The 14744-nt window shown below is 50.8% G+C and overlaps 1 protein-coding gene across 15 annotated transcripts in view; it reads right to left on the bottom strand.

The window, feature by feature from the left end:
• COL15A1 (collagen type XV alpha 1 chain) overlaps window positions 1-14744 on the bottom strand; it is a 103958-nt gene that overhangs the window by 12688 nt on the left and 76526 nt on the right. For all 15 annotated transcript variants that reach the window (XM_067039767.1, XM_067039763.1, XM_067039761.1 and 12 more), the window contains 11 exons: window positions 14004-14072; window positions 13859-13894; window positions 10786-10839; window positions 10626-10685; window positions 8872-8940; window positions 8713-8754; window positions 5703-5748; window positions 3819-3899; window positions 3350-3399; window positions 3151-3252; window positions 2117-2261 (listed from right to left, as the gene is read on the bottom strand). In XM_067039767.1, coding sequence (XP_066895868.1) covers window positions 2117-2261; window positions 3151-3252; window positions 3350-3399; window positions 3819-3899; window positions 5703-5748; window positions 8713-8754; window positions 8872-8940; window positions 10626-10685; window positions 10786-10839; window positions 13859-13894; window positions 14004-14072 — 754 coding nt within the window. The remainder of the gene's footprint in view (window positions 1-2116; window positions 2262-3150; window positions 3253-3349; window positions 3400-3818; window positions 3900-5702; window positions 5749-8712; window positions 8755-8871; window positions 8941-10625; window positions 10686-10785; window positions 10840-13858; window positions 13895-14003; window positions 14073-14744) is intronic.

The raw sequence follows: 14744 nt of genomic DNA, 5'->3' as shown, positions 1-14744 counted from the left end.
TTCAATGGAGCAAGGAGTCCTAGGGCCCCCTAGTTTAGGGCTACTATGGACAACAGAGTCTCTGAATCCTGTACTCACCCTGCAATGCCCCTCCACCTCTTGCAATTCCTATGTATCCCTCAAGGTTGTGTAGGCACCTATGGTTTTATCCACCCAGCACCTTCTCTCTTTACAGGACCAGCATCCTCACTTGCTCCTGAGATCTTCCCCTTCACCTCTATGACCATTCAGGTCCAGAAGGAGCTGTCATGGTCTCATGTAATCCCACCTCCTGGCCACAGATGATTGGTCCAAGGTTGGGCATCTGGCCCAAGACGGGTCAGTCAGAGTCCTTCCCCAGAACATCCCCACCCCAGGGCTTTTCAAACTAAAACTGAGAAACAAGGCCAAGATTTCTAGATGACGGTGGAAGCTGTAGGTTGTCAGTATTTCTCGTCACGCTGAGGATATGGGCTATGGCGATGAAGCGTGATGCTGCAGTCAGAGAGCAGCTGAGCAAGAGATGGCCAGAGAATCCTCGCAGGGACTGAATCCCCGGTTCCGGCTGTACCTGAAGTCTCACTGCATGCCTGCCACCCTTACAAATTGATTGTTCACATCCTTCTGCATATCCAATAAGTTTCCCTGTGCACTTGAGCTAGTTTGAGTTCCATTTCTGTCACTTGCCCCAAAGTCACCTCCTGTGTAAAGTTCTCCCAGACGCCCCAGACATTGTAGGTCTCCTCCCAGGTGTGCTTCCACCAGACCTGGCTCATGCTAACCCAAACAACAAAAAATGATGCATTCATGCTATTATTGCTGCTGCTGTTATTTTCCACCGTGGGCACAGTGGAAAGAACACAGGCTTCGGAGCTACTCTGATCTGGGTCCTAATCCCATTCACACCACTTATTAGCTGTGTGACCTTGGAAAGGTTCCTAAACATCTCTGGGTCTCACTTTCCTACTCTGTAAAATGTGGATGCTAATACTTTCCGTGCAAGGCTTTCTGAGAATCCAGTAAGATAATGTAGTAGCGTAACCAGCAGAGTGCCTGGCACTTGGTAAGTACTTGATAAGTGGAGATTTTCTTCTATTTCACCCATTTTTCATTTGAGAAAGTGAGGTACCAAGGGGTAAAGAAATTTTTACATAGAAGGGTAGAATCAATGCTGGTCCTCAAGTCCCTTAAGGCCCAGGCATTGACGAAGCAGCCAGGAAGTTTCCACCCACACGTGAAAAGACGTTCATCATTATTAGTCTTTAGGGAAATGCAAACCAAAACCACAATGAGATATCACTTCACATGAATGAATGATGACTAGAATAAAAAAGATATGATAATAACGAATGTTGTTGACAATGAGGAGAAATTGGAACCTTTTGTACACTGCTAGTGGGAATGCAAAATGTTGCAGGCACTTTGGAAAACAGTCTGGTGGTTCCTCCAAAAGTAGAGTAACCATGTATATGACCCAGCGATTCCACTCCTAGGCATTATACCCAAGAGAACTGAAAACATATGTTCACACAAAAACTTGTACACAAATGTTCACAACAGCACTATTCATAATAGCCAAAAAGTGGGAACAACTCAAATGTTCATCAGCTGATGAATAGATAAACAAAATGTGGTATATCCATACAATGGAATATTATTCAGCCATAAGAAGGAATGAAGTACTGCATGCTACAACATGGGGAACTTTGAAAACATTATGCTAGGGGAAAGAAGCCAGTCACAAAAGGTCACATATTTTGTGATTCCATTGATATGAAATGTCCAGAATAGGCAAATCCATAGAGACAGAAAGTAAATTCCTGGTTTCCAAGATCAGGGAAAGATCAGGAAAAAGAGTAGTGACTGCTAATTGGTACAGGGTTCCTATTTAAGGTGATGATAATGTTCTGGAATTAGAGAGAGGTGATGGCTGCACAACCTTGTGACTATATTAAAAACCATTAAATTGTGTACTCTGGATGGGTGAATTTTATGGCATGCAAATTATATCTGAAGTTAAAAAAAAAAAAAAAGAAAAGAAAGAAGGCTCCATCCAGGAAACAGCCCTCTGTTGGACAGTGTGGCTTTGACATGCCACCCAGGTGTGGTGACTCTGGGCACCGCTCACAGTACTGACCTGCTCCTAGGATAGCTGGAGGTCCTGGTGGCCCCGGGGGTCCCTGTGGCCCGGGGGAACCAGGTCTCCCAAAGCCAGGTGGCCCAGGCAGGCCAGGAGCACCTGGGGGTCCCTGGGGCCCGATGATGGTCTCCCCTTTCTGGCCCTGTCAAGTGCACAGTAACAGAAGAGAGAAAGCTCCATTAGTCACTAGAAGTTCCATCTGTTCTTTTCGTCAGGACATTGATAAGAAGTCAGTAAACACCCTCTACCATCATCCTCAATCCTGGCACAAGCCAGGAGGTGGAAGACCTAAAGAGCGGTGGCCCAGTCATTATGTTGAATGACAGCAGAGAAGCCTAGGGAGCCCTGAACTCAGAAGGGCCCCCGGAGCTTATCTAGTCCAGCCTCGGCATTTCACAGATGGAGAAACAGAGGCCTAGAGAGGGGCAGGGCTTGCCCGAGGTCCCAAAGCAAATCAGCAGCAGAGCTAGAAGGAGAACCCTGGTCTCCTGGCTTTGCTTGGTCTATGCTCATGGCGAGTTCCAGGTCCAGAATTTGCTCCTGGTTCCTGAGGGTCAATGATCTGGTCATAATCTCAGTGGAGGCATAATTTGAACTTCTCTTTCGTGATCTGGAGAAACTTCTCATCCTAAGAAGACCAAGCCGGTCTACAGGCTGCTTCTTTGATGAAATTTCAGAAGAATCAGATAGCCCCCTAAAAACATCTCCCTCACCTTCCCTTCTGATGTGTTTACCATTAACAACTCTTTGTGCTGAGTGAGTTTTCCACCACTGATGTGAATAAGGCACGGTGGTGGGTTACCTGGAAGCTTCCTGCGTGCATGTGGCCTTGGCTAGTTCCCTTTCCTCTGTGGCCTCTTCCAGGCTCCCCACCCATTAGCAAGTATGGGGGAGAGAGGCCAACGCCCAAGGCCTGCCTGCAGCCTGTGGTGCTGTGACTGGCCCTTGCTCCCAGCTGCCTCATCACACTGGCGGGCTTCAGGAAGCACCTTGACTCCCTGAGGAAGGGGTGTGGAGGGGTCGCTACTCACCACCAGGCCTGGACTTCCCGGCAGGCCCGGGGGCCCTGACACAGAGAAGCCGCTGTCAGAGTCTCCTTTTTCTCCTTTGATCACCCTGTCTCTGTTCTCCCCCTGGAAGCAGAGAACATCCAGTAAGAGTCAGATGAACCAGTCTCTGACATAAGCCTGAGAACTTGGAAACACAGGCTAGATGTTGAGAAATGCTCACCTTCAAGCTGTTCAGAAAATGTCTCAGGTAAGTTGGATCCACAGGAGGGCCTGAAAAAGAAACACTTTTTAAAAATCCACAATCAATCTCAGAAGTTCAAACACCAAAGCCTCCAAGTTGGCAACCATGATGAGTTCCTAGCAGAAGTGACCCCACATTGGTTTAGCTGACAGAGGGGGCACTGGGCTTGGAAACAAGCACTAGTCCAGATCCTGTGACCCTGTGGCATCCTACGCTTGTCCCTGGTCCTCTCCAGGCCTCGTTCTGCAGATGAAGCTGGAACGATCAGAACTTCCGGTCTCTCTTGACAATGTTCTATCTTGCACACGTGTTGCCCATGACTGGGTCTCTCTGGAATTCCATGGAGCTTGTGGACAGGGTGGTAATGTAATTAGCCTTACTTACTGGCTCAATTGGATTTCTCAGAAACAAAAATCAAGGGCAAGATCCAGAGCAAGAGTTGGGATACCTGGTGGTCCCTGGGCCCCCTGGTCGCCTTTTTCTCCTTTTGAGCCGGGAAGACCCCAGGATCCTTTCTCTCCTTTAACACCTGCCACCAAATACACACACATTAAAAAAAAAAATGATAGTGGAAAATCACCTTCATTCTATATAAAACATTTTTGAGACAAGTTTTGAAACTGAGCCCCCTGAGCTAAATCTACTCAACAACAAAGGCCTATTGAGGGTATAAAATCCTTTGCTATAGGATGGAGAGGCAGAGGTAGATGCAGCAGACACAATTCCTGACCTCGGAAAGCTCTCAAGGAGACAGACACAGTGAGGGTATCGCGCGGCAGGATGGAATAAGTACCATCCTCAAGGTGCCAGCAGTGCATCATGGGAGCCCAGCAGAGGCTACAATTAACTCCCCTGGATGCCTTCATGCACGTGGCCTGAGACTCAACACCAAGTCAAGCTCCCGGTCCCATCCCACCTAAGCCTGGGCAGCACGGTGGTCTAAGGGGAGGGGAGGACTCTCCGGGAGTGCCGCAGAGGACAGCTAACGGTGCTACTAAGTATTCCACTCGCAAAGTTGGAAGAGTGCCAACAGTGAGGTACGCCACTCCCCACAGGACTTGGGAGAAGCACTGCTTCTGCAGAACCGGCCTTAGAGCCCTCTCTCCTCCCCCAACTCTTTATCTGGGAGAGGGGCTCAGAGAAAGCCTCCTGGGAGTACAGAGTTTGGGAAGGGAAGCAGTCCCCTTTCCCCACCTAGATAAGTGGGTGGACACTAGATCTTTGAGTTCCCGGTTCCCAAGAGAGATCAGCTGACCAATGTGTGCCTACACACTGGGGATCCAAGAAAGCAAATCCAGCTCCACCCCTCCTCCTCCCCAAGGTCCACCTTGCAACAGGGGTAGGGAGAGCCTTGAATTGGATCTGAACAAGCAGTTTGAGAACAGCCTGGACTTTGTAACCAAAAGTGACCCCAAACCCATGAAGCCAGATACCAGCAGGGACACCACCACCTAAGCAGGCCCGGAGTGACAGAGCCGAGCCAGAGGTCAGTGCTGGGGGCAGAAAATAAAGGCAAAAAAAGGCCTTTCCCTGTTTAAACTGCAAGCGTTCAGACTTCTCAATCAAAAGGGGCACGCATGGTGTGACAGTGTGTGTGGGGACAGGGAACCAGAGTCACTGCTTGCCTGCAGGCTCCCATCTCCTGGCCTATCCCTCCCCTAATGTGTGGTAGATAAGCTCCTACAGGCCACGAACATGCTGATGTTTACTAATCACTAAGAGCCAGTGCGTCTCACACCGCACTGTGTATACGCCTCAGAGGGAGCTTGTGAAAATGCAGCTCCTGATCTAGCAGGTCTGCGATGAGGCCTGAGATTCTGCATTTCTAACAAGCTTCCAGGAGGTGTTGACACTGCTGGTCCAGGAACACTCTGAAGCAAAGGCCTTCTGAGCTCCCACGGCCTCCCCTGCGTTAGCTCTTGGCATATTGCATTGTAACAACTTTTAAAATAGTTTCACCCAGCAGAGTCTAAGGGCCTGGGTGACAAGAAGAGCATGGGATCCATCTGTCTTAGCCCAGTGCATAGAATAGCACCAGGCAAGGAGAAGCTATCAGTGGATGTGTTATGAACAAACTAACACATGAATGGAAAAATGGAGTGCAGCCTGCTAGCTAGGAGGCTCAGCCAAGATACACAGAATAGGCAGATGGGTGACACAAGCAAACAGAGGTGCCCAGTCCCACAGCCTTTGTCCAGCTACCCATGACACCCAGACAGATCTTCCTGACCACCAAGTCTATGCCCAGCACTGACAACTGGAAACCATCTCTGCAGAGATAGGAGGGTCAGGAAATGTCCCAGAGAAACAAGGTGAAGACAGGAGTGTGTACCATGAAAAGTGATGAGTTCTGAATTTCCAGGATATGTGGTACCAACCTAGAGAGAGAGAGAAAGCCAAGGTCATACACTGCAACCCTGTTCTGGTGTTTGCATGCACAGGGAGCCACAGTCCCCTGTCCTGGGAGCGAGGGGTGAGGTCATGGAATCAGGCCTTCCTTGGGTGTTGTAGCCCCCAAAGGCCCTGAGTTTCCTGGCATCCCTCATGCAAGGCATCCCAGACCTTCAACTGGGGCAGGGTCAGGGGGTGGGGGCAGGGAGGGCATCATGTAGCTGAGCTGGGCTGAGACCTACTGGCTGAACAACTCTGCAGAGGGAAAGCCCAAAGATTTAAGACAAAAAGTCATGGCAATTTTGGTCTGGTCAACTGTGAGTGCTCTTGCCCTCCGTTCTGATCAATCAGGATTGATTCATGTGAGAGATCAAGCACTCGGGCAAGTGATGTACTCAAGCCATGAAGCTGGGCCAGCCGTTAGCTTTGCTGCCATGTGTAATCAAAGATGAGCCCACTGAACAGGAGTTGATGGTGGTGATAATTAATAAAGGGGAGTTATCATTAGATTGGGGGGCTATTCTAGACTTCCCATTAAGTGCCAGGGGTCTGGAGTCCAAGCTATTCAAGATAATATTCCTTCACAGTTCATCCCCAGTTTCCTGCATTTCTTTCTTTTTTTCTTTGTCTATTAAAACAGAGCCACCTGCCACCCTGCTTTTAATAGTCCACCTTCACCTTTTTCCCAGTTAATATGCGGAATCAAAATGATCCCTCTCACACCAGATCCTCCCATGCTTTTTTTTTTTTTGCGGTACGCGGGCCTCTCACTGTTGTGGCCCCTCCCGTTGCGGGGTACAGGCTCCGGACGTGCAGGCTCAGCGGCCATGGCTCACGGGCCCAGCCGCTCCGCGGCACGTGAGATCCTCCTGGACCGGGGCACGAACCTGCGTCCCCTGCATCGGCAGGCGGACTCTCAACCACTGTGCCACCAGGGAAGGCCCCTCCCATGCTTTTGGGTGCAGCGTCACAAGATGCTCAGGGGTCACCAAGAGAAGATGAGGGGAGGGGACAGGAATTTTCCAGGAAGAATATTTCTAAGTTAATGATAAAGGCAGCAGTGCCCAGCTGATATCTTACAGCTATGCTGAGAGTTGCTCCACTCCAGGGGTGGATTGTTAAGGGTAAATTGTTAAGGTATTAGAAAGGGGCTGAAATGAGAAGGGGCTTGTGAAATGCTGGATATGAGAGGAAGCATTTCTTTTTCAAATGTCCACTTTGAGAGCTGGTCAAGAAACATCCATGCCCCAGCCTGCATGGTGTCCAGCCAGGCAACATGAAATCAAAACCCAAAAGGCTCTGAGTTCATCTTTGGCTTATTTTAAGGAACGTCATGACCCCCAAAGGCCATGGTCACAGCAAAGGGTCCTAGCACAGCTCACGGTAATTGCAGTAGCATTTTTACGATGCTCTTGAGTTTTTCAAGTACTGTCCCATGGCCGGTTCATTTGAAGCCTGATATCATGTTTGCTGGGAGGGGCTTCGGGCACCAAATTCACGGTGGGACCTTGCCTCTCTGGGCTGAGGTCTCCCCTTCTCTATGGCTGGGAGGCAGCCATCTCTCAGGAGGGTCTCTCCAGCCCTGACGTTCTAGGATTCCTTTCAGGCCACTGATGTAAACGTGACCTGGTTAGCTGTTGTCCTCACATAGTTCCGGGAGCCAGCAGGCCCCTTGGTCACCTTACAGAGGTGGGTCCTATCCTCTGCCTTCCATGCCAGAGTTCCCTGGGCTGCAGACCTGGGTGTCTCAAAGTTTAGACATGGACAGATGTCTGGGCAAACACTCAGCCAAACTGCGTCATTTTAAAGCCCCTGACCCAAGTCTCATCACCACCTCCAACAGGAGTCAATTAAGAACCCACTTCAAAGAATCTTCTAAACTGTAATTTGCAAGCTCACGAGAACAGAGGCCACACCTGTCTAGTTCACCCCTGTGGTCCCAGGGCCTCACTTGTACTTGACACCTGGTAAGTCCTTGATACATATTTGTTGAATGAATGAGAGAATAGTTATGCACAGTTCCATGACTAATGCCTGTGCATGTGGAGAGGCCCACCCTCCCCGGGTTTCCCCACACCTAATATGGGTGACAACCCGGGGACACTGCACTGACCAGCTGGGCGACCAGGCACGTGTCTGACCCCTTGGGGTGCCTGTACCTGCTGCCTGGTGGTCAGGGGACCTGCATGATAGCCCCAGCTCCGTCCGTCCTGTGACCTTAGACAAGTCAGTGAGCTTGTCTGAGTCACAGTTTGTTTCCTCATTATGAAGGGGGAGAGAAAGTCCCTCCTCTCAGGGTTGCGTGCTGTGCAGTAATATGACAGTTGAGAAAGGACAGTTATAGATTGTAGCCCAAAGCTCCCAATGCAAAGAGCACTGGTCAGAATTGCCTTTTTATTCTCAGCTGTATTTTAAGGGGTCTATTTCCCCCCTTCTTATACTACTCCAAGTACAAAGCTAACGTGCTAACATGAAGCTAACAAAACACACTGCTTTTTTGTGTGTGTGTGTGGTACGCGGGCCTCTCACTGTTGTGGCCTCTCCCGTTGCGGAGCACAGGCTCCGGACGCACAGGCCCAGCGGCCATGGCTCATGGGCCCAGCCGCTCCGTGGCATGTGGGATCTTCCCGGACCGGGGCATGAACCCATGTCCCCTGCATCGGCAGGCGGACTCTCAACCACTGCGCCACCAGGGAAGCCCAACACTGCTTTCTGACTGCATTAAAAGACACACTCTGTCCACATGTGTGCCCTTAGAAGACCCAGTACATTTCAGTGCCACAATCTATTATCTAGAAACCTCGAGTCACTCAAGGGTCTATATGCAGGTGATAGAAGACATCAAAGAGGACACTGACAGACAGAAGGGGCTCAAGACAAAAACTCGTCTTCTCTGAGTTGCTTTCTATGCCAAAGCCTGCTCTATAAGGCAGTGACTATATGCTACTTACCGGCGTTTTGCAGTGTGGCCGGACTGGAACCGGGAAGACGGCCTGTGGGAAGTCAGAAGGGGAGGAGGGAATCAGGACTCCCGACGCGAGCTTAGGCTGCTCTGGGGCTGCTCCCCGCGCCGCCTTCAGGTCTCCCCCACCTCCCCACTGCTAACTTACTCCTTTGATGTTAATCACAGCTCCAGGTGGTCCTGGGGGGCCTGGAGGACCAGGTAGGCCAGGTGGGCCCTAAAAGGAGGAAAGAAAGGCCATTCCTGAGTTCAGGTTATGAATTCAGAGGCAGCTGCAGGACACTTCCCCAGGGTTTGGAGACACAATGAGGAAAGGAGGGTCCTCTAAAGCCAACTAACTCTTCCCATGGGTAGGCCAGTCTCTTCCCAGAGCACACCTATGTCCATGGCCTCGCTGCAACTTCACAACAGCAGAGCAAGTATCATCGCTGGTTTACAATTGGACATAATGAGGACCAGAGAGGGGAAGTGACCTGCTCAAGGCCACACAGCAATACATGGCAGAATGGAGACTGGAAGCCAGATTCTGACCCCAAGAGCAGTACTCAGAGGATACTGAGCCCACCACCTCTATCGATGCATCCCTCCTATGGAGGGGTGGGTGGAGTGAGGCCTTCCCAGGATACAGTGCCTGGGAGAGCCCCTCATAAATGTAACAATAAACGCCAACTCCTGTTAGATGGCAAAGTCACTTTCAGAGCCACGTCAGCCTGGCCTTGGCACCATGCAATGTTTTCTCCACCAAACCTGGAGCCGAAGCTGGACCTGCAGCAGAAGCTGCAGGAGGGGAGGGGGAGGGGGAGGCTGTGACCACAGGTGAGAGGCCTCCGGCCCACGAGGAAGCTCCATGTGATCACTCAAGTGCAGGCACCGGTGTCTGCTGTACCTAGAGCCACGGTAGGCTTGGTGAGTGAGTCAGTGCCCAGTGATTCAATACGATTGCATTTCTGCATTTCTAGGCATACAAAGCGGCACAAAGAGAAGCAGCAACACACTTTGAGCTGCACTTGCATACAGCAAATGGGGGACCTTCAGTGGGTCACTAACTTGTACAGGCCCTAGTTTCCTCCTGTGTAAAACAAGAATGCCACTGAGTTTCTCTTAGGAGAGTTACTATCAAGACTGAGATCCTGTCCTCAAAAGCACTTTGTAGAGTGTCTGATACACAGTAGGTGCTCAATAAATGCTGGTTTCCTTATTGCAGACGTGGGACCCCGCTGATGCTCCGGTGTCTGTCATCTTGTGAGGCCCTGCCTACACAGCTGGTCGACCTTCCGCGTTCTCTCAAGAGCACTCACCGAGCACCCCCAGCAACATGAGAAACCCCCAGGACTATGTAACCCAGGAAGGATGGGATATTACCCGAGTCAGAAGACCTGGGATTTGAAAGCAGACTTCTTTTTTTTTTTTTTTTTTTTTTTTTTTTTTGTGCTACGCGGGCCTCTCACTGTTGTGGCCTCTCCCGTTGCGGAGCACAGGCTCCGGACGCGCAGGCCCAGCGGCCATGGCCCATGGGCCCAGCCGCTCCGCGGCATGTGGGATCCTCCCGGACCGGGGCACGAACCCGTGTCCCCTGCATCGGCAGGCGGATTCTCAACCACTGCGCCACCAGGGAAGCCCGAAAGCAGACTTGTTGAGAAAGCCCAGATCATGTTCTCCCACCCTCCCTCTGGGGTCTGGACGAAGAAGCTTATGCTCCACTAAGGTGGATTTGGTGGCAGGGACCTCCGGAGAGCAAGCCGGAGGGCAGGGTTGGGCTGGAGGATCTTTGGAAGTGGCAGCAGAGGAAGAAGAATAACGTTCCTGAGCACTCTGTCCACGAGCCCTGCTCACTGGACCTGGCACTCGTCCGCCCCTCCTCTGGACACTGGCCCTGGGCTGGGTCCCTGGGGTGGCACTCACCGGCATCATGACCCCTCGATCTCCTTTGGTGCCTTTGAGGCCATTCAGTCCTGGGCGACCCTGAAATCCATGGGACAGGCCTTAGTAAACCCACTGCCCGCAGGCCAGCCTGGCCCGCATGTCCTCCCTCATATGCAATATGAGGAACCCCAACACTTACGGGTCGTCCAGGGAGGCCAAATTCTCCTTTGTGTCCTGGTGGTCCTTTGGGCCCCTGGAGGCAAAGTAAATACCAGATTAGAAAGAGAAAAATACTGTATGATGTCACTTATATGTGGAATCTAAAAAAGCCAAAGTTGTACAAACAGAGTAAGGTGGTGGTTACCAGGGGTAGGAGGGTGTGGGAATAGGAGAGGTGAGGTTTAAGGTACAAACTTGCAACTAGTAGACAGCTAGGTCCTGGAGATCTAATGCACGGTATAGGGAATATGGACAGCAACGCTGTATTAATATTATAATCCTCAAACTGCTAAGAGTCTAGATCTTATTTATTCCAACCTCAAAAAAGAAATGATCATTATGTGATGTGAGAGAGCTGCTATCTCCACAACAGCAATCATATTACAATATATAAGTGTATCAAATCAACATGTATACCTTAAATGTACACAATGCTGTATGTAAAATATATTTCAATTAAAAAAGAAAGAACAGAAACTCAAGGGCTAGGGAGATGGGGGGGCATCCAGCCTACCTTTGGGGGCAGTGGTGACAATGAACCACTAGTAGGAGGACAGAGGGCAAGGAGAAGTTATGAAATGTCCTCCTGCCTGGCTCCTTGTCCCCTGGCCTCTCTGTCCTCAGCTGGACCCACTTGTTCAGTCCCTCCTGCAGGGCTCTACCCCAGTCCAGATGCTGGACCCAACCCTCTCAGCCAGTCAGAGCTAACAAAGAAGCAAGAGTCAGTAGCTCCTGGCCTTAGCTCCCAGGTAGCTGTGTGCTGGGCCAGCTCAGAACATGGACCTTTGCCTTAGGCCTTATGTCCAAGGGTTCTCCGTGTTCCCCTGCTTCACTCCTCATGTCAGCCAAGCCCAATAACCTGCTTCAGGATTTGGTTCCTGCCTTGCTCCCACCTGTCCCTAAGGACCAGAATCTTGGCCTGGCTCCCCAGTTCTCCAGATGAGCCCCTGCCCATGGACTGCATTCCAGTGCTTGCTTTCTGTGTCCTCATGCTCCCAGAGCCACTGCCCTGTTGCAACCTCCTGCCGGAACCCTCATGCCTTCCAGCGTCTGGGATGCATACAGTGTACCACCTCTTCCCAGAACAAGCTCTACGTCCAGTTGACACCTTTCCTGTTTTGTAACTGGGTCTGTCCTGTCTCCCAGTGGAAAGACTGGTTTAAGCCTGGGGCCTATCAAGCCCCTTCTTCCTGCTCTATTAATGTGTTCAGACTTACCCTGAAAAATGGCAAATAGACTGCATTGAGACAGGCTCTGTATGTAAAGTACCCAGACCAGGTTACTCTCAGGAAAAGAAAAGCAAGGAGTTAACAGGCCACAGGCCATGTGGTGGTACGTTCTAGTGCAGGGCTTCTCAAACATCAGTGTGCACAAGTCACCCGGATCTCATCAAAATGCAGATCCAGTGGATCCAGGGTGGGGCATAAGGCTTTGCTGTTCCAATGAGCTCGCAGGTGATGCTGATGGTGCTGGTCCACGGGCCACACTTCGAGTAACAAGGCTCTAGTGTTGTAAGCTATACTAGTCATGAGGGCCATAGACAGCCCATATGACACCTTATGCAAATTAGAAGAAGGTGCCCCCTTACTGTCTGTGCTTGGCAAGCTGTGCACAGCCGGGCTTCAGTGGCAATAACCACCCCGGCCATCTGCAGCAGCTTGCCGGCCACCGTTGCTAACAATTAGTATTTCCCACCATACTGGGTATTAGTAAGTGTTACCCAGTGGTTAACACAAGACTCTCCCACTCTGCCTTAGCCTGTAGCTAGGGCCAAGAACACCTCTCCAGGGCATCCATTCTGCCTGACTTAAGGGACCAAAGGCTTTAGAAGGTCCTTTGAAGGATGCACCTTGGAGGTTACGGGCCATTCATCAAGGACACGTGCCTGTTAGAGAAACGTGAGGTCCCTTCTCCCCAGGCCTGAGATCCAGCTTCAAACAAACCCCGCATTCAAACCCCAACGTGCAGTTCTCCAGCTCAAAGTGTTTCAGAAGAATGAAGGTGTCAACTGGAGGCAGTGTGGTGTGCTGGGAAAAACCTGGACACAGGGTTTGACAGGCTGGGTTCAAATCCCTGCTGTGTCACTAACAAGTTGTATGGCAGTGGGCTAGTTACTTAACCTCTTTAGCCTCGGTTTCCCGGTCTATAAAATGGGGGTTCTGACATTAGCCTCTTAGGGTGGTGAAAATGAAATGAGATGATCTGTGTTGAAGCATCACTGTCTGACACATGGTGGATGTTCTATGAGTTTTCTTTGTTCTTTGGGAAGAAATATATGAGGGGCAAGTTTAGGGTTCATCTGGAGAGAACTGGAGCTTAAAAATTGTTCAGCAGCCCCCCAAACTTATAGATTTTCTGGAGCAGTAAGGCAAGAAGGACCCTATCATGTCATCTAGTACTCATTCAATACCCTCACTTATAGATGGGAAGACAAGAGCCCAGAGAGAGAAGAGGACTTGTTTGAGGTCATACAGCAGATGGGCAGCAGATCCAAGACCAGAAGCCAAAAGGCCCAGGTTCCCTGGGTAATGACAACCTTTAGCTGGCAAGACCCGTACAACTGTGGGTCTCACCACCATCCGCTTCCCCTCTCCTTCTGGACACACAGCTAAACCACATTTCTGAGACCTATCCACACCCCCACTCCCACCCCCGCCTCCTGCATCAGAGGTCTGGCCAGAAGTGGAGTTCATCATCTTCCATGGTCTCTTCCCCCTCCCCAACCTCATGGAAGATGCCATTGTGGCCCGGAATCCACCAGAGGGCAGAGTCACAGGATGCAAGCATCCTGGGTCCCCGAGTGACTGCTTGGAGGGGAGATGCCCAACTGGGAACCACCACAGTGGACTCTGCATAAGTGAGAACTAAGCTGCTATTGTGCTGAACCACTGAGATTTTATTTAATTGCAGTTAGCCTACCTACCCTTGACACAGATACATTTTGCCACATCCTTTTTATTTTCACAGCTGGGACAACTCAATCTAGTTGAGCCAAAGTATGATAAATGCTTCAAACCCCAGTCCAGATGCAGGGGCAAGACACTCTGGCTTACCATCGGTCCTGGGGCTCCATGCTCTCCAGGTTCACCCTAAAACAGGGAGACACGGACTTGTTACTCAGATGAACACGGTTTGCGACAGAAGCAAAGATAGGATGTAGAAGATGTGTGCCTTCAGGGTCTGGTGACCTTTAATTACCTTTCGGCTCCTCAGCCTTTCCAGAGGAATATCCCCCGTCAGGATGGCGCCCGGCTCTCCCTTCTCACCCTGCAATTCAGAGAACCTTTTGATGAAGCCGGGCCTCCGCCTCACCGCCTTATCCAGAGGCTCATCGCCATGATTTCTCTGGCCTTCACGCTGCCTCTTCAGCCCCACTGCCCGACATGACCTCTTGCTAGAATACTGCACAGCCTCCTAAGTCATTAAATGTTCTCTGGACTGTTCCCTCCATGTACCATCAGTTACTGTCCGAAAGCACAGGTTGGGGTCCTGCAAGCCCCTCTGGGGCTCCTGCTGCTGCCAGATCAGCATCCCCACTCTCAACCCTCCAGGAATCAGTCCCAACAAGGTCTGTCCCACCCCTGGCTGTGTGGCTCCCCCCTGAGAACCTCTGGCTCCTAATATATTTGGTGGCTTGCTTTCCTAACAACTTGACTTGAGATCTGTTTTCACCTAGAATCCTTAGTCTTGTTAAAACAGCTACAATTGGGAAAGTGATGACAGCATGAACAGTGGAGGCCTCTCCAACACAGGGGCCCTGAGTCTCCATGTGGAACTCGGCCTCCAAACTCCAGGCTCCTGTGCAAATGCTCACTTGATCAGGCAAAGTTATCTCAGTCGCTGGGAAATAGGGGAGATGGGTAGACAGGTGGCAGGGACACAGGATCCTGCCCCCAATCCTGTGCTCAGCAGGGCCATCTACTATCCCAGGAGACTTCC

The sequence above is a fragment of the Kogia breviceps genome, chromosome 8 (genome assembly GCF_026419965.1).
Source record: "Kogia breviceps isolate mKogBre1 chromosome 8, mKogBre1 haplotype 1, whole genome shotgun sequence".
NCBI classification, from domain to species: Eukaryota; Metazoa; Chordata; class Mammalia; order Artiodactyla; family Physeteridae; genus Kogia; species Kogia breviceps.
The sequence above is the reverse complement of the archived record's forward strand: the minus strand, read 5'-3'. Positions and strand labels throughout refer to the sequence as shown.